Consider the following 23,577-nt stretch of genomic DNA (forward strand, 5'->3'; position numbering starts at 1 on the left):
AGTAAACAGACTCTTAGTCTTTGTAAACTAAGACGGGCAACAATTTCTCCTGTCACAAAACAAACACTGAAAACAGCAAACAGATATGATTACAGCCCTTTGCAGCTTCAGGGATAAAAGGCCAAGCAAGAAATCAGTTTACTGTACAAGCTGCTATCACTCCTCCATTTGCTTTCATTTATTATTACATGTAGAAAAGCTGAACTATGAGAATGACCTGGGCTCTTGCTCTCTGAGTCCGTGGACCAGGTATTTCTGTCTGTAATTAAGTTAATCATAATCTTTTCACTCTTAAATACCTCAAACAAGGAGGTGATGTTTTCAGTCTGGTTTGTTTGTCTGTTTGTCAACAGGATTACATTACTGACCTGACTGTCGTGAAACTTGGTGGAAGGGGGCAGATACAGACATGACTTTTCACAGTCAAGGAGTGGGATTGGATGGAGGCCCCCTGGGGTCAGGTAAGAAAAAAGACAGTCACGTGTAAATCAGTGCTGTTGGTTTATAAACCACTGTGCTAAGATTAGCAATCTGTGCCAATCAGTGCCCTCCACTGCTTTCCCTCCTCCACTCTCACTGTACACACGTCTATTTTACTTTTTAATACAATGACCTAATTTTGATTAAGGACTACTTATTTTTCCCGTAATGATCCACAATATTATAACATTCATGTAGAAATTTCACTATAATGTGCCTGTGGTACTCCAGTCTATTACAAATTTCTTCAGGGATTTCCTTTATAAGATGTAGCCCATAAAGTTGTTTAACAACTTTATAGAGCATTACTATAAAAACTGGGAAAGTCTAAGCATAAGAGAGTATATGGACAACATGAAAATACCACACTGGTATGCAGTATAAACAGCAAGCACATCACAGTGGACCTTCTATAATAGCTATAATAATGTGGATTATTAGTGTAAAGTACCGTAAATTAAAAAGTAGTAAAAAAAAAAGTATAAAGTAAAAGTATATTAATGAATATAAGCCTCATGATAACAGTGAGACAGGACAAGGAAAGCAGCTGAAGGCACTGATTGGCAGTTTACTGATCTGCGGGCACGGATTGCTAATCTGTGCCTACAATTTGTAAACCACGTGCACGGATTTGAAAAGGGTGAGCGCAGATTTACACGATTATGTTTTTTTTTCTCACCAACCCCAGGAGGCCCTCAGTAGATTTCAGCTGTCCCTTCCTCCCCAGCTCGAGGAAGTGAGCTACACACTGAATGAAGAGAGGGGGTGGCATTAGCAGCAACAAAGCAGCTGAATCAGAGAAATAAAAAGGTTTTTTTGAATTGTTTCACAGTGGTTACACTCTAAAGCACAAATCAACACGCCCACTCCTCCGCACAGCCCAGGGGAAGGTGCCACAATCCTGGATTTTGTGTGAATTCAGACAAAGCATGCATCAGACACCAGCCGCTCTGACTCAGAGGAGACAGACGGAGTCCACCCAACCTCACACCCTGCACCCTGTTGGCTGGAGGCTACAAGCCCACCCACTGCCCAAATGTTGACACCCAGAAACATCGCCCCAGAAACATCGCCTTATAATAACAACGAGAATACAGACAGGCACCACACACTTCTACTGGCTGATATGCAGTCATAAGCGAAAACTGAGAGGTGATTCTGACGCTTCAGCTATGCACAACCATACTGTGACCTAACAGTAATGGTAATTTACTTCCACAAGGAAGTCAGTGGTCCATACATCTTCAGATCGCGTCAAGACAGACCTCATCAGATCCATATAGAAATCTCCTCCCCCAAAGAGTCTTTTGAACATCCCATTAAGGCCCCTTATGATCCAGACTGTCCACAAATTCTGACACCAGCAGAAAAGTTTTTTAAAAGCTCCTCTTGCCACAACTTTCCACTGCTCTGACTCACACTCAGTGTTTCCACTAAAAGCCTTTACTTAAAAAAGGACGGCATGCTACGGAGAAACTGGCAGGGTAAGCACAAAGACAAACACAAAGTGCTGCCAGTGTGCCACATTCTTTATTCCACAAAGGATAACTAAAGTATCTGAGCATGGCTGAATGCTGCATCTCACAGTAAAAGACACCAAGTGATCATGTGCTTCTGTTTTTATGGCCCTTAACTGCAGAACAAGATCTTAGGACAGCTAACTCTCTTGGAATTTTCTTCAAAAGATCCAAGGAATCATAAGTACCAGATTTAAGGATATTAACTAGGCTGTCCAACATCATAGTCTGGGCCCTAATTACGGAGACAGGATTACTGTGCTTTTTGTTAACTTGACCATTACAAACTCAGGACTCAAATGTCAACAGAACTGACACAACATATGCTAATCAAAGAGCAGACCACACTGGACAATTAATTTTGTTATCAAGCCATGAAAGCCGTAAATAGGCTATATTCAGGCTTTGAGAAGTGTAGTCATCCTGTTCACCGTATGTGTGTGTACTCTTCCTGTATCATCTGGGAACTGAATAAACACTCCTGTCCAAGAAGCAGCTGTTGTGCAGACATCTCTTGTTGACTAAAAACACAACTCGTGACGAACGGCGGAATGTAACATGAGAGCAGGAGACAACCATGGATCTCAGCTGAGGATTGACCCATTTATATAAAATTTGGTTTTGGATGAGCAAAGACAGAATGACAAAAGGAGGATTCATTGCCTTACTGTAATTTCATAACTATTTAGACAAGGCCAAAAAGTGCACTTCCTCAGAGAGCTAGCAGCTCTCTCCAGACATATGTGAAGAGGCTGTGTTTGCCCTTCTACTTTGAGAGTGTGGTTACCTTCTTTGAGTCAAAAGCAGAGAAATTGCGAGAGAACACTGGAACCAGAGATGAGAGGGGAAAAAATATCAACAGTGCAACGTGGCATTGAACAGCTGACTGGTTTCATCACTCAGGCTCAGTTCCTTAAAAGGACAGCTTTAAAATTTAACCCCTTGAGTCATACATACTGAATTACAAAGAATTACATCCAGTTACAGCACAAATTACACTTCCGTGTCACATAGCCACATGGCCACAAGACTGCTGGAAAAGGGGGGGCTGAGTACATGAGAAGCACCCAAACACATGCCAGAATGAATAATCATGAATGTAAGGAGGGGCCCATACAGAATATCTATATACATGGTCCAAAATTTTGTGCTATGTCCCTTTAATTCCAAGACTTGGTGACAAGACCATAGCTACATAGAAAATCACATCAGAGAGTAAAACAACACCTTAAAACATTGTTTATAGCAAATTAAGTTTATTAATCAATTGTTTAACGGCCAAAAAATTAATCTGAAATTATTTTTATAACCATTCAGTCATTTTAGTCAAGTTTAAAAAAAAAATGCAAAACATTTGGTTTCAATCTTTTCAAAGGTGATGATGTGTTGCTTGTCTCCATCATATATGACATTATGTAACACATATTTTTGTTGGCTAAATAAAGGTGCCACTAAGAGAAATTTTGATGGGAACATCTGCAATTTTATGGCATTTTATAGCTGCATTTTATATCACACTTTCATATCTCAGACACCTTGTGACAGGAGGGTTGCTAACTACACTACATACACAATCACAACACAATAGATACTCATTGATGAAACGGTGTAAATCTTTTTGAATGCATATAATCAGCACACCATCCTGTGACCTCTTAGACTCTGTCCAGGTCAAATTAACCATATCTCACTAACTGTAACATCTTATCTGGAAACAAAGTACATTGGGTTTTGTGGTTATGTCATGAGGTCAAGTGCTAATACAGACTGAGCGCCGTGTAGTCAAACAGGTGTTGGGGGTCTCACCTGCCTGGGGTCATCGTAAAAGACACCGATGGAGTTCAGCTTGGGCCCAATGCTGCAGGTCTCTGTGTAGACTGCACCGCAGTCCTTGTATGATCCTTCTTTGAATTTATAAGCAATGGTAACATTTCTGATAGGAGGTGGCCCAGTCTTTATAACCACGTCAGACAGGAGTCCCGAGTACAGCAGGAAGCCCCCGATGGTCACGATCAGACACAACAGGAGCACGACTATCAGGAGCAACAGAATCAAATCAGACATGATTTTCTCAAATCCGTACAGCTACACTCAATACAATTTGCAAAAATCTGTCAATCCTAAACGTCCCCACTACGGGTCGCATACACCGAGAGTGTGGTCCAGCAAATTCAAACGACTACACCAGTAAAGTGGCTATTCAAGAAAGTGGGTTGAATATATTTTTCGGTGCCGCAGTAACCTGAAACAAAAGAGAAAAGACCCGTTCAAGTTGACATAAATGACAGTTTGTTTATGGTCTTTCCCCAAACAGTGGAACATGCTTCCTGGATAGTCCATTCTCTTCTACTGAGGGGGGGACGAGTCAAATAAATTTTTTGATAGTACTACTTTGCCTCTATTTATTACATCGTAAAAATATTAAATACATGTATAATATATAGTTCTAAATAAATATGACTCATCATGATCGATGTAAATCTTAGTTATTGACCACAGCATATGCATTTATGGAAAATTTAACCCTCCTTTCATCATCATGGTTCAACCCAGGAGGCTGAACAGAAATATGACAGAGTGCTACGACAAAACGCGGCGATTTCCTGTTTTTTTCATCGAAATATTTTATTCTTTCATTAATTCTCATGTTCCGTAAAAGATGCGAAAGACTTATCTAAAACATGTCGGTGCTGTCAGGCAGTTTTCAGAGCTGCTTTTGTGGAGAGTTGATTCAGACATCAAAGTTTTTTTCAAATTGCATCCTGCTGACGTAAAGTTCATCAAACTGTGGAAATTCATAATCTGAACCAAAGCCAGTGGGTTTGAGTGTGCAGCGGAAAATTTGCAAGCAGAACCAGAACAAGGTCTGCAAACCAGTTAGAACAAAATTAGTGGTGTGATTGAAAGCAAAAAGTAAAGGGATCTTTCGTGAAGTCTGCTTACAGCTGTTTGCCTTCAGTTTGGGGAGTTCTCATGCACGAATTGCACATTTTAAAGCTACATACTAGTCAATTTTAGGCCAATAAGGAGTAGAAAACTACTCAAACAAGCTGGTGGGTACACAGCTACATTGGTATGCTGGCACTCCTCCTCCTCACTGGTCGGCTTTGTGCCTAACTGAGGATCTGAGTTGAGATTGGTCCACATCATATGCTCTGACCCAATTAGATCATGCGGTGGTAATCATCATGCGAAAGATGCCTCTGATTTGATGGAAAATGTGAAATGTGAAGTGACATGTATTGAAACTCTTTCAACCAGCTGTTAACTGTTGTTTTTGGGTTACTGCATTTTGGATAAGGTCTAATTTATCCTCAGATGTTTTGAGATTTAGAGTGATTGTCCCTTTCAGATAATCTTTTTATCTGTGTGTGGTGGTTTCAGGTACAGGATTTTTGTGAGTTTCTTATGAATCAGGTCCAAAATTTTATGCCTTGAACAGGTAAGTTGTAAATTTGGAAGAGAGTTTTAATTGTTTTGTGCTCCCAAAAAGGTTCGGACAATAAAAACTTTCCACATAGAACTGACAAGTTAAAAGTGAAGGGAGGATATTCTACTGTGTGACCCCTAAAAACATGCATGACAGTTCAGCAAAATGCAGAATATGCTGAAATGTTTGTTATAGCTGCAAAGCTGTCTGTGTATTTAGAATGCAATGTCCCTGCTGCTGTAATGGTCAGGTATCCCAATACTTTTGTTCATATGGTGTTAGTCATATAGAACTTGATTTGAAGATGAACTGCAGAGAGAGAGATGAACCCATCTAGAGACAAAACTGAGTAATGGAAAAACTTTTACTGACTGAGAGACAATGATTTAAAAATATTTAGCTTCTATGTTTAGGTCTGTGATCGACAGCAGCTGCTAGATTAAAAATTATTTGAATTTGTATTTGTTATCTAATGTTAAAAAAATTGGGACCATTTAAATTTTTTTTAACAACAAATGAGACACAATTTTAAACGGTTTCTCAATAGTTTGGATTTTATTTTGTGGGACAACAAATAAAATGAAACATGCAACAAAGAAAATCTTTAAAGAACAAACATTTTTAAGGTGCTTGCAGTCTCATTGCCACATATGTGAGAATACAAGAATTCTGACTATATACTGGTACTACTGATCCAATGTCTGCACACAGAGTTGTAGTATTCAATACATTTAGAAAGTGTTGATGTAACAAATCATTAAGACTCCATGACCCGACATGTCAAAAGGTCATCCAGTACATATGTAAAATAAAAACCAACATTTTTTGGCTGTTGTAACTGTTTGGCTATTTAGTCAGAGTCATCCGTGATATCATCTTGATCCTCATCTTCTCCTATGTTGACCCTCTTGCTTTCCTCTGAGTCAGTCTCCTTGGCCTAATGGAAAACACATGGAAAAAAAACATTAAGCAGGCAAGCAAAATTAAAGCTATCAACCAAAGTTTTTTTTTTATCTGTTATTAACTATTTAACCAGGAAAATCTGCTAACTCCAACATATTCAGATTTCTACAGTCATAATGTCTGGTGAAAGTAAAGGACATCAGAGAGAAATAACTGGAGTCTCTGTTGAGTGATGAGTTCAGTCAAAGGTGACACACACCCTCGGTGGCCAGCGGTTCACTGGCTTACAGCCAGTGTACAGCACACAATGTACAGCACACCTTACTTCTGGCTGTTTGGGGTGAATAAACATAAATGAGCACTCAATCTTGTGGACACAAGCACAATTGGTGTTGTATTAAAGGTGAAATGATTCTGGAGAAAGACAGTTGATTGTTGAGTCTCATTCTCAGGTGGTCAAATACTGACACTTTGGGTTTGTGATGCACAGCACCAGTGATTTGTCCAGGACTGGAACCAGGAAACTGTGGACCTGTACTTTTTTTTTTTCTAAAGGAAGGTCTGCTATGAACCTGCTTGCATAAGGCAGCATTAGGGAGAAAGTACAACACAGAGTTTAGGAAGTGACACCGTATCAAACATTTTCCCTGTTAACTGTGTTAGCCTCTAATCATTAGCACACTGGAGAGCTCGAACAGTTATCTTATCAGCCCACTGACCTTCACAGTTTCAACTGCCTGTTAACTGACATACGGTTTAAACCTTCCAAAGTAATGACCCACTCAGCAGCACTGGAAGCACAGTGCTTATATAACTGACCGTTTTACTATAGTGCACCGGTTATCTCTTCAAATAAAAGGTCCGTACTCCCACCGGTCTTTTCAGCCGGTTTGTGCTTACTTACATTTTACTGCCCCTGATTCTGTCATCTCACACACTCTGATCCATTTTATGAAAAGTATTTTTCCTCTTTTCACCTTTGTTTACAAGGTACACTACCCTAATTTTGTTCCTCCCAGGTTCAGGTGTACATGATACCATACTATCATTAGTATGAACTCTGGTATGTTGAGACAGAAGGGACAAAAGACCGGGAAAGTTGTGGAGTGTTTAAAAAGCACCAAAGCTGAAATGACTGTATAAATGATATTACTGCATAGACTCAGGAACTCTTCATTATCTGTAAACACAGTTTGAATGAAAATGACTGCATCCTGTTTTTGGCAGTGTAGTATAAAATACCTGTAGCTGTTCTGTAGTTTTTATGTCAACTAATTCTTTGCTAAGTCACTGCTGTCTGACTCAAAACACAGAATCCATTAACGTATCCGACGGAAACACAATGCCTCCTAAGAATCTTGGAAGTGGCAGGTACCTCATCGTCCGACTCTTCCTGAAGCAGCGGTGAACGTTCTTCCTCCTCCTGATCATCATCTTCCTCCGCACTTTCTTGTGACCTCTGAGAAATGATCTCTTCACCCTGCAGGATACATTTTATTCATTTAAGTGAATGAATCAAATACAAAAAAAACCCCACATACTGTAAATTTAGTCGTGTTGTACCTTCAGGTTGCGATTCTTCAGGTTTCCCATCCAAAATGCCTCCTGACAGTTGTTGAGCATCAGCATGGCCTTCACTCTGTAAACAAACAGCTCCAGGCTCTTCTTTAAGGCTGGTACATGGTTGGTCAGGCTTGTATCCTGGTGAATCTGAGGCATGAAACATTATGACATTAAGACTAATTAGTTATAGAACGCCCAAGGATGTACATACACGCTGTCCAAACTGTGATGTTCCTTCCTCTGATTAACCAGGAATACTTCGTACTCCCAAATTGATAGATTTAGTCCCAGTAAATGGAGATGAATGTATAAAACAAAAAAAATTATGATGAATGAGCTAAATACTGTGATCAGCAGCTACCTTAGAGTGTCCACACATGTGATGCAGCTGCCGGGTGCTGAGTTGGAAGGTTTTCAGCAGGCTCTGGACATCCGCCTTGAAAGGACAATGCATATCACACACACTGACATGTCACCTTCTCTGACATCACTTCATTTTGCATACCTTTTTTCCCCCTGTATTTAACCATGCTTTAGTACCAACTTTAGTACAAATGAGAAACAGAGAAAGAGAATATCAAAATCTATTTCTCTAAATTACCAACATTAGAAAGCTATTTTAATTAGATTAGCACTAAAAATGAGTGGTCTGGTATTTGACTTGTTGTTATATTAGATCAGGAGTAGGTCAAACTCCCTTGAGTAAAGTGTAACTGTGCACTGCTCACAAATATAGTAACATCAAGCTCAACACCACTGTCCAGTTCTACAATGCCACACTTGTACATAAATACATATTTACTGTCCGAATTAGGTGACAGGATTTCAAGTGTACCTTGTGTCTTTTGAAACTGCTGTCCAGTAGTGGCATCCCCAACTTCAGGAAAGACTCCAGGAACAGTCGGCCGTACTGCCAATAACGACATCACAATCGGTTAGTGCAAAGTGACAGCAGCGTCACCTGAACGTGAAATGATTTTTAGCACGCACAACGAGCTCACCTTTAGGCACACGTTGAGCACTGGCCTAGAGTCAAACACCTGTAATAAGAGATTAGAGGACAAACACATGAGGAGATGAACCTCACTGAAACACATGGATTACAACAAAGATTAAATGGAATTAAAGAGATTAAAGGATGAAGTAGGAAATGGAACATTGATGTATGAGTTTCCAAAAATTCATGAAATACTATATCAAAAAAATTAGAGATTAGGTCAAAATGATAGATAGATAGATCGATAGATAGATCGATAGATAGATCGATAGATCGATAGATAGATAGATAGATAGATAGATAGATAGATAGATAGATAGATAGATACTTTATTGATCCCGAGGGAACTTCAAGAAAATGTCCCAATCAGCACATTCACAGCCATTAAGTAATGCTAGCAGACCTTAACTAGGTTGACCAGGATGTGAAAATCCCTGACAGCCAGGTTCCATGTCAGCAGCTTCTCACTCTGAACCTGGAGGGAGGGGCACAGCTTACATGTTTTAAAAGTTAAAACACTCTGAGAGTGATCGCACTCGTGAGTTACGTGAAAACAGACTGCTGAGGGGAAACGAATCATTAGTTCTGCATCATAGTTCATTGTTCACACACAGAAACAAGCTGGCATTCACAAATATGTGAAAGTAAATAATTTTGTGGCTCTCTGATTACACTGAGCTTTAAGGTAAACTATATGCAGGAAAACACGCTGAACAGTGTGACACCTGGTGGCTGACCTCAGTACTGTCGCTGATTTTGCAAGCAGGAATTTTCTTGGCAGCCTTGTCCAGCTCTGCCATCAGTACTTTGTAGAACACCAGGAATGTCTGCCTGGAAAAAAAAGAGAACATAAAGAAGCATGAACAACAGAGTAACAATAAATGGACTTAATAATTAAGCCAGGAGTCACTTTCCATTTCACTCTAAGAGAACTAAGCACAGCGATAAGGGTCTACCTGTTGAGAGTGGGCCACGATGCAGATCGCTCATCTTTTGATGTATTGAGGAGCTCACGGATTCCTTCTCCAGCTATTTCCTCCACTGCCTTCAAAACATCATCAACATGTTCCAGGTAGATGCTGCAGAGAGAGGAAAAGAGACAAAGATTTCAGAGTAAAATGATAATAAAATATTTCAGATGTTCAGTTTGTTCAAAATTTTACCACATGTGGCAATAAATGGCATGAACTAGCAACTGTGTGATTTATAAACGTACTAACACTGTCCTTGGGACAAGGAGGCATGCATGGCTGGAGTGAGTGAAACAATTCTGACTTTAAGAATTTCTTCAAAGTTAAATGTGTTGGTGTCACAAGCTGAAAGACTGAACAAATACCAACTTCATTTATTAACTGACTACACATACATTGAGTAACTTGTGTGGTATGCATGATGGGAAACACAATCTTCCTGCAGTTGGTACTTTTTTTTCCTTTGCATCTAATGCACTGCATGGTGTATAAACATTAATTTAAGAGCCTGAGGTAAATTCCCTAATTTCTCAATCTTCTTCATGTAAAAGTCCTTTGTTTGACACAAATTAGACCACAGACCCTCATTTGTTGAGATTTTGCCCTGGGGTGTTTATTATAGAAAGTGTATGAAATCAGTGACCATGACAGTCATCAGTGACCATACCATTGGAATTACAGTAAAAATAAATGATTCCTTTTTTCTGTCACTTTGAAAACCACTTTGAGAAACACTGCCCCAAGCAGTCTGAACTTCAAACGACGTCGCTCGCTCAAAGGCACAGAAGAGACATCTAAAACCACTGAAGTTTTTTTTAAAGGTTCTTTAGAGATCATGCTCCCAAAGGATTCTATACATCAGTTTCACATTCTTATGTGAAGGTTTTCCCACACATTTCTGTGCTGCAGCTTCTTGTCATTTGCCAGCAATCATACACACATGTGAGAAAAGCTGACATTGATTGCCGATGTATCAGTCAGGCTCTAACACAAGCATCTTGACTGTGTGTGTGTGTGTTTTGTAATGACATGCAGACACACCTCAGGAGAGTGTGAAGTGCTTCGTTGAATTTGTTGCCTCGTTCCCTCTCTCCACTGGCTGTCACCCAGTCTTGGCTCAGGAAATGTTTCGCCAAGGAAGCTAATGAAAAAATAAATAAATAAAATAAATATATATATATATATAGAAAGAGAGATACATCTATATATATCTAGATATATATAGATATCTATCTATATAGATATATATGGGCCAGTCAGCATCGCAGTCACATTCAACAAGAAGTGAAGAATTAATTCCAATAAAGAAACATGTCACTCTGACCAATCAGCTCTCTGTAGGCAGCAGGATTCCCTCCTTTCTCTGACACGCTGGACAGAAGCTGGGAGAGACACAGCGCTGTGCTGAGACTTGGCATCGTGCTGCGGAAGTTCCTCAGGTACTCAAAGCTGTGTCTGAACCAATCATAAAGAGGGTAAAGACACATTTGATTCTGTCATCACACGAAAACACAACTTAAACTAAAGTGCTTGACATTATGAGACAATTCTGATGATTGGTTGAAACTGCATTTTGTAATTCTTGTTTCCTGGGATCCTGAGCAAAACAGATACTGTATTTATCTTTTTAGAAGTGAAAGGTATAAAAATTAATTAGTAATAAAATTTACAGTAGTTAGTCCTCCCTGGATCTTAAACTTTATGACTCACTTTACAAGCTGCTCCAGGGTCAAATCAGGGCCTCCGTCTTTTAGTCGTCCAGCCAAAACTCCCAGAGCCTTCTTCAGTAAGCTCCGCTGTCCTGGCTGGCTGAATCCAGACCTTAGAAAGTACACATCAGGGACAAAACTGAACAGGAGCCACAGACACACTGACACTTCCAAAGGCACACTGCCATCTGACATTTTATTGAGTTAAAAGATTTAGTGTCTGACATGAAAGTCAGCGGTGCAGGTCGTCCTCACCAGCTGAAGGTGGTGTTCAGGACCTGCAGGAGCAGCTGGTAGCCTGATGACATCATCTGGTGCTCCTGAACATCTGTGGCAGGTCCGTCCACGACGCCTTTGTTCTCAGAAAGCAATGTCTGGAGAAAAAAAAAAAGCACAAGTACATAAAAACGTGGTGAGTTTTTATAGACAACTGGAAGACAAGATACAAAGTCACTCGTAGCTACGAATCGACAAGATTTCAGCCACTGAAAAGTGCACAGAAAGAAGAAGATGGAAAGCCACATACTGTCTGTGTTTGTACCTGAAAATGGTTGTGGCAGTTCTCCATGTGTGTGCAGAGGGCAGGCAGCAGCTGGACGCAGAAAGAGGCAATATCCTTGGAGCTCCTCTGCTGTAGATGGGAGAAGCCTACGCTCTTATCAGTCCTTACCTGCAGAAAAGAAAAGGAAATATTTTGTTTTGTCTCGTTTACGCATACATACTGCATTTTTATACACTTATGACTAAATATCATTAACAGCCAAAGCTTCTTGACTGACAGATTCAGAAAGTTTAATTCTTTCTGGTCTTACTTTTATTTGACTGCATCCTAAAAACCTTGGGAAAATAATAATCAATATTACAGTTGTTGAACTGAGAAGAACTGTTCCGTTCTGCTTCTGTACCTTGAGGAAAGGAGCCCTCTTGGCAGGGGTAGCTGTAAGACTGAACTCCAGTTTGCGAAGCATATCCTCCAGCAGGAAAACCAGCTCAGCAGGACCCAACAGAACCTCCTCTCGCACCTCAATCAAGTAAGAATATTAGAGGAGGTGTATAACTTTCTGTGCATTGATGTGTGTGGTGCATTGATTTGTGCAATAAATTAAAACTGATCTGACCATCCTCTGAAAAAAAAAACAAAAAAAACAAAACAAAACAACAACAACTGTCTTTGGAAAATAAAACTTGTTATTCTGGTTCTCACCTCGGTGTGGAGCTCAGAGTCCAGCAGTGAGCAGGACAGCAAGCCACACTGCAGCACACTGAGCACCTCCATGTCCAGCTCTCTAAAATATGGCCTGTAGGACACCAGACTGACACCCTGCCGGATCTCCTTTTCTTTCTCCTTCTCTGGTTGCTCCTTCAGCACAAGCAGAATCACATTTTTAGCTCACTTACATTAAATATGAGATTAATGTGAGAGGTCATGATTTACCTGCTGGGTTTTGTCTGCGAGAGTCGACTCCTCAAGCTGAGAGCTGCTCCCTGTGGAATTCTTACCGGAGGCCTTCCTCTTCTTCCTCGTGCCATCTAGATAACATAATGTGACATAAGCAACTATGTAAGTTTTCCTAGTTGAGAGTATTTGGTATTCACGTGGAGTAAAACAGCTTCTGTTGGGCAGGGTTACCTTTCTTTGCCTTATTCACAGGAGCAGTAGAACTAAGTATAAGCCCGTCTGTGCTTTCTCCATCAAAGTTGGCGACAGGTGGAACATAGCCAGGTGTTTCTGAAATACATGTTAAAGTAAAAGTACATTATTTAAAAATTTGCAGAATTGACACAACAACAGGAAGCTTTTGAGTGCTCAGGGTTGGTGGATCACCTGCCAAAGCCCTCTCCAACAGTGTCTGAAGGTAGGTGATGTTCTGCAGACGAGTCATCACTTTCATCTTCATCTCAATTTCTTTTTGTCGACAGAATGCATTTATGACCTGTCACAGAACAGGGGAAGATGCAGCTTTAGTGAAGTGCCTTCTACTTTGAGCAGAAAATTTGCACAGACCTAAACATGCAGTTACCTCTCTGAACCAGTTGATAGTGTAAAACAGCAAAGTGCAGAGAAACTCCCTCTCAGCTTTTGACAGGCTCTCCATTTTCTCCACTATTTCCATGTCTGTTAGGATCAGAGGGCAGCCTGTGCTCCGCAAAACACACAGACACAAATTATTTTTACAGCCACAGAAATGAGAACAAACAGGGCTCAAAGGGGAAAGTGTAACTTCCACTTCCTCACCCAGCAGGCCGTCGATCCCCTCCAGATCTCCATGGTGCTGTTTCTCCTCACAGAGTCTCAGGAGGCGAAAAAATGGAGACAGACAGAGAGGGGAGACTCGCCTGACCCAGCCAGATACAAAGAGAAACAAACCAACATCTCACTGGTTACAAAACTGAAATTGCAAATCAGAGAGAATCGCTAGTGGAACTCATCACTGACTAAATGTTTTGTTGTGTGGAGACTGACTTGTGTGCCTTTGTGGCTTCACTCTGCTGCTCTCCTTTGCTCTGGATGTCTTTGGCCAGTAGAGGAAGCAGGTTGACGGCAATGCCTCTCTGATCCTCCTCCTCTTCATACAGGTTGTACATCATACAGGCCGGAAAGGGAAAGGTGCTGAGATACACAGGTAGGAGGGATTAATTACATCAAGTGGAAGTGTATTAGAACAAGTCATTTCTTATGCTGCCAGCTGTCCATCACTTACCCAGATACTTCCTGGCCTAGATCCATTACAAAGTCATCCTCAAAGTCACTCAGGACTCTCTTTGCGATCATTTCCTGTTGGTAGCAGGAAGATAACAGGACAAGAATGCTCAATCAAGTGTTACTTGCATGTTATGGATCCATGTCCTAATGTTAGTAATGATGACTTAAAAACACAAGGAATGGTAAATGTTTGTTTGAGACACACCTGCACCTGTGGGTCCAGGGTAGAGCTCAAGATCAGGTTGGCCAGTTCATCATAGTAGAGAGCTGAAGCCTCCGGTGAGCTTTCACTGCTTGACTTCACCAGCTCCAGCAGGGCTGTCACCTGCAACAAGCGATGCACGAATATTACTAGCAACCAAGACACCTGCAGTAACAGTCAGTCACTCTGGGCTGTTGACAGATGTGACAAGACTGAGGGAAATACCTCACAAACGGCTGCATAATGTGTCTTTTTGTTTTTGCTTTGCTTGACTCATTCCACTTGAAGGTCCGACCACAGGTTTAGTTACTACAGGACAAACCGTAACCGAATGAATGGATAGTTTATTTACAATATGTATTCCCCTGAGGCAGTGCCAATCCTACCCACACCCCCCTTGGCAGAAAATATCAGCTGATAAAATCACTGCTTGTTCAGAATAAGTATATAAGATAGCAAAATTACAAAAAACAAACCAAATCCAATTTATTTATCAACTCACAACATGGAAATGAATACAAGATAAGAATTTTGTCCTTGAGCTATAACAAGTTTTTCTGGAAAACTGGAAAAACTGAAAAATACTGGAAAAATTGAAATTTACTAACGCCTCAATGTACCAGATGTTGTGGTTTGCAGCTATAACTCACTATTAAAACCAGAAAGCCACAATCAAAGCAAATGTGTAAAGAAAAAATTAAAAGGCAAACTAATGAAAAATCACAAACCACATTATTTCCTTTGTCACAAACATTTTGTTCATTCTTGTTATTTTGATGGCTAATATGTACCTGTCTGAAAGCCTCAAGGGGTAACGACCCATTCTGTGAGTCCTTCGCTTTAACCCTGGGTGAGGGCAGAGAGTGTGATCAGGACCCAGACATGAAAAAGAAAAATACTTCTAATGTCTGCGAACAGCTCTCACCTGGAGGCCCCCAAGCTGCCTACAATCATGACAGCACCAATGATGCCGATACGCTTGTACTTGGGCACAGTGCTGGAGAGCTGTTTGCGGATCACTATGTGCATGTCATCCTGAGGGGACAAAGACAATAAGACAGGTAGGTCAGCAGATGAAAGGGATGACAAGAAGAGACGGAACGAATGAACACAGAGTTATCGTGAGAAGGTGCACCTGGATGTGAGCTCCCTGCTGCTGTTGCCCAAAGGCCAGTTTGCTGAGAAGGTGGAAGAGCCTGCGGATCTGCTGGGGTGTGAGGTTGTCCATGTAGTCCAGGATTCCCTGCATCAAATACCGTGCTCAGTTAAAACTAACACCACGGTCATACTAAACCTTTGTGAGAACACAATCAAGAACTGCGAGCTACAAACTACTGGCAAGTACATTTATTGTGCCTAAATTTAGTTTATACATCTTAGTCAGAGGGCTTTGATTAGCAGCTACAGTACCACATATAAAGACCACCTCCTTACCTTGACAAAAACAGCATACAGAGCCATTTCTGAGGGTTTTTCCGTAACCAAGCCACAGAGCAGCTCCAGAGCCGTGTCCACCTCCCCACCCACACCGCTGCACACGTGGGTCACTAAAGAGCCCACCACTTCCTATAAAACATACGACAGGATGGAATTAAAACGACTCAGATGCGTCTATATTCAAAAAGAAATGTCTTAAAGAAATGATGCCGAACCCACCTGTTGGCAGTAAGAGTCAAAGGAAGTGAATGAGTGTCGGTACATGTGTCCACCCAAAGGCACCACACAGGGGTCAGGGGACCGCAGCAAACTCTGAGCCAGAGCCAGGATGGAGGAGAAATACCCCCGCATGACCTTAAGTATCATTATGAATTAATACAACATGTTATTTGAATAATGAGGAAGTACAGTACATCAGTATAAAAAATGTGTCCTGTGCCTTTACTGTCTTCGTAATGAAGCTTGTACATCTTTGGCGTCACCCACCTGAGCGTAGTCCCTAAAGGTCTTCTGAAGCAGAAGCTCCTGAATGAGTCCAGTCCTCACTTTCGCCTTCAGCACCCTCTCTGCACCCCGCCGGCTCTGGTTGGCATTGGTGAAGTGGAGGATGAGCAGCATCAGTAGATCTATCACCTGACGTTGCAAAGCGCGTTTTAGGGAGAGACATCACCACATAGGTGATAGGTTCACATCACCACAGACATAAGCAGGATACGTTAAAAAAAATTAAATAAATAAAAGTTCACACACATTCTTTTTAAATGTGTGTCTATGCATGCACGTAATGAAACTTCTTTACATCATGAGCTACATCATCATGATAAAACAATAATCTCTATCTCTGGGCATGAAGATTGAATTACTTCTTTTACACATTTAAAACTGCTGTTAAAATTAAAATTGATGTTTCATTTATTTTTTTAACAATTATTATTAATTCTACACCTCAGGCCTCCATTTACACAATTATTAGGGGGAAGCGCAGGCTGAGGAGATGACACTCACCTTATGGTCCTCCGCTTCGTCTACAGACTCAATTGCCTAATAAAAAAAAAAATATATAAAAAAAATATGGTAAAAGTTCAGGATGCAACACTGAAATTTAAACTTTTAATCATGAGAGATAAGAAAAATTCAAAACCATCAACATTAAATGATAAATTAGAACATGAGGGATTAGGAACTTATCAATTTCCCACCTTGAGCCAAGCCTCAGATATTGTTTTCTGGAACCGAACTGCTGACTTGATGCCATCCAGCATCAATGTAATGATGTCCTGGCTGCCGCCAGCTGCCGGTGTGGAAGCTGACCTGCTTCGAAACCAGACGCATTAGACTGAATCTTCAGGAAAGTGATATCAAGAACATAATGGCCTACTTCAAAACTTATTCCTGACAAAATGCGCTGATGTATAGTTGTGTGAGTGAACTGCAATCTGGGTCGCCTTACGCTACTGATCCTTTGCTCTGACTGCGGCTCTGGGAGGCCTGCAGCACAGGAGGGAGGACACACTGCTCCAACTCCAGCTTTTTACGAAGATTACACACCACCTACATAAGGGCAAGACATGATTTTCAGAGATCAACCTGAACGCAATTACTATTTTACATTTTGTATAACAAACACACAATGCTGTGGAGCTCTGACCTCATAAGCATCAGAGGCTGAGACAGAATGCAGGATGAACTTGACCACCACAGGCAGGTCTTCCAGTTGCACAGCAGCCAAAGTGGCCATAACAGCTTCACGAACCTGAGACAGGTGACAGTAACAACACCAACGCGCTGACTTTAAAAGCCACCAAAATTAAGTCTGAGACTGTGTGTGTGTGCGTGAGGTATGTGTGCACTACCTCTGTCAGTAATGAGGAAGCGAGGTTCAGGCTAGAGAGGGCATCCAGGATGGGGACAGTCAACTGAGTGTTCTCCTGGAGTAAAGAGCTGCAGAGAACACAACGACAACAAAGTATAATCAGCGACTCTGAAACCACACGTGCGGAACAAGAACCACACATCCGTAGGAGAGATTTACTGTACACACTTGAGCTCTCTGGCTATGTCATTGTGCTGGGAGTCCTCCAGTATCTCTGGCAGACTGGTGATGATGTCACGCTGAACCTCCACTGGTGCTGCTGACACAAGCTCCATGAGCTTCGTCGCCAACTCCTGCAAGTAACAAGCCACAAAGAGGGCAGGGTTAGTGATCACCAGTATGTGTGCAAAAACAAAAACAATCCACATGATTACAGGTCTGATGGCACAGCAGCAAAAACATGCCTAACAACTTTGTTTTTGTGACAGCTGTACATGCAACAAGACTTCAAGTCATCACAGAAACTACTACCTTACTGTCCACAACTCTGTCTAGCCATTTAAGCTGGTTAATAATTATACGAGGAATACTGAGCCCTCCATCTCCAGTGCTGTGAAAGACAGAAAAGATGACACTGAAAAAAAATAACACAAGGTAACAAAAAAGGTGTAAAAAATAATTAAAATGCCGTAAAGTGAACTCATGTGAAATCCTCACCCATCAAGCATGAATTCGGGAAGTTTCTCGAGCAAGGTGTTAATAACCAAAGTCTGCATGAAAGGGAAAAGAAGATTAAGAATTTGTGGAAGAGACAACACATATAGACCTCATAGCAGAAAGTGACATTCCACTTTTTGTTTGTCTGCATCACATCCTTTGCACAAGGGTGATAGAGTTGTCTTTGGAAGGATCCAACCAAACGTTTACCTGCAGCATCTCAATCCCCAACAACATGCGTAGCAGACTTTCCTGAAATGAGCTGACACAACTGCAACACAGGAAAACATGTCAGTTAGTCACACCATACATGCCTCTTACATAAGCTTACTTTAACTGTTCGCTGTGCCCTCCACAAATGAAAGTTCTACTTCTATTAGCTTTGAATGTTTTTAGAATTTACCCCGAGTCTTGATCTGACAATCGCGGCACACATGGAAGCAGGCAGTTCCTAAACCGCTCAGTGTCCTCAATATAAGACTCCAGTCCAGTGATAAATTCCTGTACAATCTGAGGAAATAAATGGCAATGAAACAAAACTGTCTCATAACAAAAGCCTTAATTTTGTATGGAGCCGGTGTGTGTACTTACCACAGGGTACCTGGGACTCTTGTGTAGTTGTCGCTGTATCCTTTTTTGAAAAACTACTTGGTCAACAGCTGGAGGAGAAAAGATAAAGATCAGAAAAATCAGAAAGTGGAAAAACTGATTTCATTTACTGGTCTGGTATGTTTTGAATCTAGGACCGAGTGAGTTTACCAATTTCAATGGAGGTGCCATCTTGTTTCAAGGTCACACCTGCCTCTCGAAGAAAGACACCAAACACACTTTGATTTGTCTCCTCTGGAGCAGGTTCCTTTGACTGGCGACCAGCGCTGCGACTCTTCTTTGCCTCTACAGAGAGAGAAGAATAACATTTTAATAAAACAGCATCCAGGAGAAGAAAAACTAAGTATGATGGTGTGATTACTCATGTCAGTGAAATATGAACATGCAGTGGTCCTGTCAGATCAGGCCACACATCTGACTTTTCTTTGCTCTCAGTGTGAACAATGCAGTTAACAGCACAGTGTGATGGCAACCTGGACATTTATATCTTAGTTGATAAGCTGAGGAATTTCACTGGGAAACCCAGTAACGTCAACTGCTCTGAACTGCTGTGATGTTACACATTAAACTTACTGGTGGTCGTAGCAGCCCCCTCTCCTTTATCCACAGAGGAGCGTCGCTTTTTGCGCATCATCTGATGAAATATAACGATCAGAAGGGTTTTAATATTTAACGTTAGACCAAGCTAGACTCCACAGTAAATAAGTTAACGTATTTACATGTAGCTTCAAAAGCAAAATACCACACTGTAGCTAAGGCACCAGCGTTTGCTAGTTCAATTCAATAACGTTAGCTATACCACAGTCGTGCGATATTTTAAGTAACTGTAGCGTAACGTTTAATCCTAATTATTTTGTTGGGTGACAAAATCATTCGGGATAATAAAAATGAGACATACGTTTAATACACAGATGAACCCACAGACGCGGATATTAAGAGCTCAGACGCCGAAGTCTCAAAACAAACTTCCGCGCCAATGTGCCCGGTCAACCACAGCTAGGGATCGTCTTCGTGGAGCGCAGGTTACAGCGTGTGGCAGCTAGAACTAAACGCCCAATAATGTTTCGTTTCAGAATAATAAAATAAGGAAGTTATACTCTTATACGTATCCTTTGCGAATTATTCCCTTGAGTGAAATCTTTTTGTGCTATCTAAAACTGTCCCGTCGTTCAACATTTCATGTATTACAACATATTGTTGACGGTCTCTAGTTTGGAAGCATTGGGTTGCGCATGTTTTATAAACTCTTTGGCCGTTGTTGGGCGGGGATAAAGCTCTGCATACTTATTCATTCAGGAAGACTCTTTCCGGAATACGCCGTGTAGGTAAACACACGAAAGCCTAGAACTACATCGAAGATTGTACAGTAGATGAAGCATTCGCTGATTTATGACCCCTTCGTCGATTCGCTTGGTTTACCGTTAACCCAGTAACTTTTTGATTTACGAACTTAACGTCTATCTTTCCGGGGTGTCTTATTGTAGTTAAATGTATGGAAAAAAATATCCGCTAGGTTAAAAGAAAGCAGATAAAAAACACGAAATGACATTATGAAAATATCCACGATAAGTGAAAACTATGAGATACTAAGGCAAAAGTTTGACTTATTGTGTCAAAATTATAAGCTTTTAAGTCAAAACTGAAATTTGCTATATCAAAATTATAACTTATATTATCATTATATGTGTAATTAGAACTTAAAAAGTCAAAATGTTGACTTGACCTATCTTCTTATCTGACGTATTTATTCTTTTTTTTAATTTATTTATTTTACTTATCTCTGTTTATTTATTTATTTCTCAATCCTGGCTTTGCGGGATGTGACATTGCGAAGTTCAAACAAGGCCCAACCTATCGGCTGAGGGGTGTGAACTCTCTTGACAAATAAATACAAGCTCCTTGATCATACAAAGGTTCGCTGAATAAACTGAAGGAGGCAGAGTGACGGAAGGAAACGCGGAGAACAGTGGGAGTTTGAATAAAGGGACCTGGAAGCACCAGAATGGCTACGAAATTTCATGACCTCACGGCCAAACTGTTAACTGGAGAAACGTTTAATTTCTCTTCCCTGCAGGGCAAAGTTGTCCTCATTGAGAATGTTGCGTCTCTCTGAGGCACGACCACCAGGGATTACACCCAGATGAACGAGCTCCACGAGCGCTACGGCAGCAAAGGCCTCGTTATCCTGGGTGTGCCCTGCAACCAGTTCGGCCATCAGGTGAGGAAATGGACATTTTACTTCTCCCCTGTCTGTCCTCCTTCTGACTTTCAAACAGACGGGGACAATGACAGTTTGTATTGTTTTGTATTTCTTTTATTTGCTGTCAATAGTAGACTTTACTTCCCCATAAGTCGTTTTATTTCGTATATTTTTGATAAACATCCGACAGTGCTACAGACAAAATCAAATAATAGTAATTAATTGTCTAGAACAATTGTCGAAATTGTTAAAAAAAAAAAAAAAAGAAAAGTAAATCTTCAATGCTTAAAATTTTTCATATAAAATAAGAACTGCAAACATGTAAGCACTGAAGTTTAGTGAGGAAAGAGAAATAGTGACAGGGTTAGTAACACCACAGCTCTCAACTTGTTCCTCATGACTTAATGCATTAATTTTTTAACGCTCCTTCGACCGTCATTCATTAACTTCGTGCCCATCGTAACAATAGACTTAGTAACTCATTAGTAGCTGGCAACAGAAATGATGGTTCAGATCATTTGCCTGCCTCTTATTGCAAGCAGGAAGTTAAACAGTCCTAAGATCTTGTGCAAGAGGAAGAAGACCAATGAAAGCACAAAGCACACTCTGTTGAGAGAGGAGTCACACGATTAATGTGATGCACTGTGACCGAAAGTTAGTTGTGATCTAGAAAGTATCGCGTTTATAAGTCAATCATAAATTGTTCTCAACAGTGAAAAACCTTTTGTGAGTGTGGGTTGATACAAAGTGGTATTGAAACGGCTGAACGACCAATTTGAGAGGTGCTGGCTTTTTTTCCCTTTTTAACTTCAGTCCTTATTGTTTTATAACCACATCAGCTCACCACTTCCCTCATTGCGTACCCGTAACAAAGGAACATAATAGAGACATAATGCAGTGATAGATCTCACAACAGAACCTTTTTATAGTGACTTGAACCTGCCTGCTTCTTTAATCACTGGCATAGGAATATTCCATTAATTCATTTCATTTGCTGGAACATTTGTATAGTGTTTTATCACAAGAAGATACAAAAGCTTCTGTCTACCACAGGCTTTAACTCTATAATCTTTTGATCAACACATGCAGGAGAACTGCAAGAATGAAGAAATTCTCATGTCTCTGAAGTATGTCCGTCCTGGAAATGGCTTTGAGCCAAAGTTTCAGCTCCTGGAGAAGGTGGACGTGAACGGGAAGGATGCCCATCCCCTGTTTGTGTTCCTCAGGGAGAAGCTCCCATTCCCCAGCGACGAGCCAGCTGCCCTCATGAATGACCCCAAGTTAATCATCTGGAGCCCGGTCTGCAGGAACGACGTGGCGTGGAACTTTGAGAAGTTCCTCATCGGGCCCGACGGAGTGCCCTTCAAGCGTTACAGCAGGAGGTTCCTCACCAGCGACATCGAGACAGACATCAAGAAGCTCCTCAACCTGGCTAAATAATGAGCAGCCTCTGTGCACAGCTTCTGTAGCTTGTGTGTGTGTGTGTGTGTCACACTGCTCCAGGCCACCTGTGCTCACTCGCACACAATTGGCTGTGTTCTGTTCTTTTACTAAATGAAGGCATCCTCTGAAACCAAACTAGTCGTGAGGAGGGTATCTGATGACATGTAAAAGTGCTGAATGTTTTCAGCTGCATTGGGTTCAAGTTGAGCACAGCTGTGGTTTGATGTACTGTAAGAAGACCAATAAATGTATTTTTTTTCCAAACATTTCCCGTCTGCCTCTCAGTGAAATTATAAAAAAAAACATATATATTATTTTTTTATTTTTTCCAACCTAAACATTTCTTCTGAAGACTTAACATTTGAGGCCAAATTTAAACATCATTTTCAAAAGCTTGGATCTTATACAGTACAAAGGCCCCATATGAATATTATTTTTTTAATCCTTAAATAAAAGTTAGTTGATCCATCCAGAACTTGGGTAATAAATGGGTTTGCAGTAACGGTGTGACTGCCGCCGTTCCACACGTTTCTCCTGATCAACGATCATAGTTCATTTTGCAACCAGTCAGCATGAATGTTGTGTTATTAAGGTTGCATCATCTGCAAGTGTAGATCATTATGCAATACATTATTTCATAATCCGCTGAGGTTTGGTCAACTTTTCTAAGATAAGAACTTTGGTTGTGGCCTTATGAGGGTATATATACTCATAAAGCCACATCAAAGTTCATTATATATATATATTTGTATATAATTACTCCAAACAAACCACCTTGTTGAGGCTTCGACTCTTTATTGTACTTTGAATTCAAATATTTCTCAATTAAAAACAAATACTGTGAATACTGGCAATGAGATAAATATGAGGACAAGAATTTAT

General features: G+C 40.7%; 3 protein-coding genes across 6 annotated transcripts in view; 1 reads left to right on the forward strand and 2 right to left on the reverse strand.

Annotated features, from left to right (window-relative positions):
• The window catches only part of tex264a (testis expressed 264, ER-phagy receptor a), a 63,461-nt gene extending 59,128 nt beyond the window's left edge, over positions 1-4,333 (reverse strand). The window contains exon 1 of the mRNA XM_046383835.1: positions 3,804-4,333. Coding sequence (XP_046239791.1) covers positions 3,804-4,061 — 258 coding nt within the window. The 5' untranslated portion in view covers positions 4,062-4,333. The remainder of the gene's footprint in view (positions 1-3,803) is intronic.
• A 1,630-nt stretch (positions 4,334-5,963) lies between these two features.
• fancd2 (FA complementation group D2) lies at positions 5,964-20,228 on the reverse strand. Of its 4 annotated transcripts, none has more exons than XM_046383838.1 (44): positions 19,951-20,228; positions 19,626-19,686; positions 19,203-19,337; positions 19,035-19,102; positions 18,847-18,953; positions 18,654-18,714; positions 18,444-18,496; positions 18,258-18,336; positions 17,955-18,079; positions 17,767-17,854; positions 17,562-17,666; positions 17,364-17,464; positions 17,113-17,227; positions 16,919-16,954; positions 16,400-16,546; positions 16,133-16,267; positions 15,911-16,042; positions 15,612-15,719; positions 15,402-15,511; positions 15,268-15,322; positions 14,480-14,599; positions 14,273-14,346; positions 14,035-14,181; positions 13,807-13,907; positions 13,592-13,707; positions 13,396-13,504; positions 13,201-13,299; positions 13,006-13,100; positions 12,775-12,930; positions 12,476-12,592; positions 12,112-12,240; positions 11,826-11,944; positions 11,572-11,682; positions 11,186-11,316; positions 10,903-11,002; positions 9,847-9,969; positions 9,628-9,721; positions 9,294-9,365; positions 8,895-8,933; positions 8,729-8,803; positions 8,255-8,329; positions 7,894-8,040; positions 7,706-7,810; positions 5,964-6,364 (listed from the first exon to the last, which is right to left on the reverse strand). In XM_046383838.1, the coding sequence occupies exons 2-44, from the start codon at positions 19,684-19,686 to the stop codon at positions 6,278-6,280; spliced, it is 4,362 nt and encodes a 1,453-aa protein (XP_046239794.1). In that variant the 5' UTR covers positions 19,951-20,228; the 3' UTR covers positions 5,964-6,277. The 4 variants fall into 4 exon arrangements, with proteins under 4 accessions (XP_046239794.1, XP_046239793.1, XP_046239792.1 ...); XM_046383837.1 differs by having other exon boundaries at positions 17,113-17,224; positions 18,258-18,360; XM_046383836.1 differs by having other exon boundaries at positions 18,258-18,360.
• A 730-nt stretch (positions 20,229-20,958) lies between these two features.
• gpx1b (glutathione peroxidase 1b) lies at positions 20,959-22,961 on the forward strand. Its single transcript, XM_046383842.1, has 2 exons — positions 20,959-21,270; positions 22,342-22,961. The coding sequence occupies exons 1-2, from the start codon at positions 21,055-21,057 to the stop codon at positions 22,690-22,692; spliced, it is 567 nt and encodes a 188-aa protein (XP_046239798.1). The 5' UTR covers positions 20,959-21,054; the 3' UTR covers positions 22,693-22,961.
• The last annotated feature ends 616 nt before the right edge of the window (positions 22,962-23,577 follow it).

Source organism: Scatophagus argus, chromosome 3, assembly GCF_020382885.2.
Source record: "Scatophagus argus isolate fScaArg1 chromosome 3, fScaArg1.pri, whole genome shotgun sequence".
Classification (NCBI taxonomy): domain Eukaryota; kingdom Metazoa; phylum Chordata; class Actinopteri; family Scatophagidae; genus Scatophagus; species Scatophagus argus.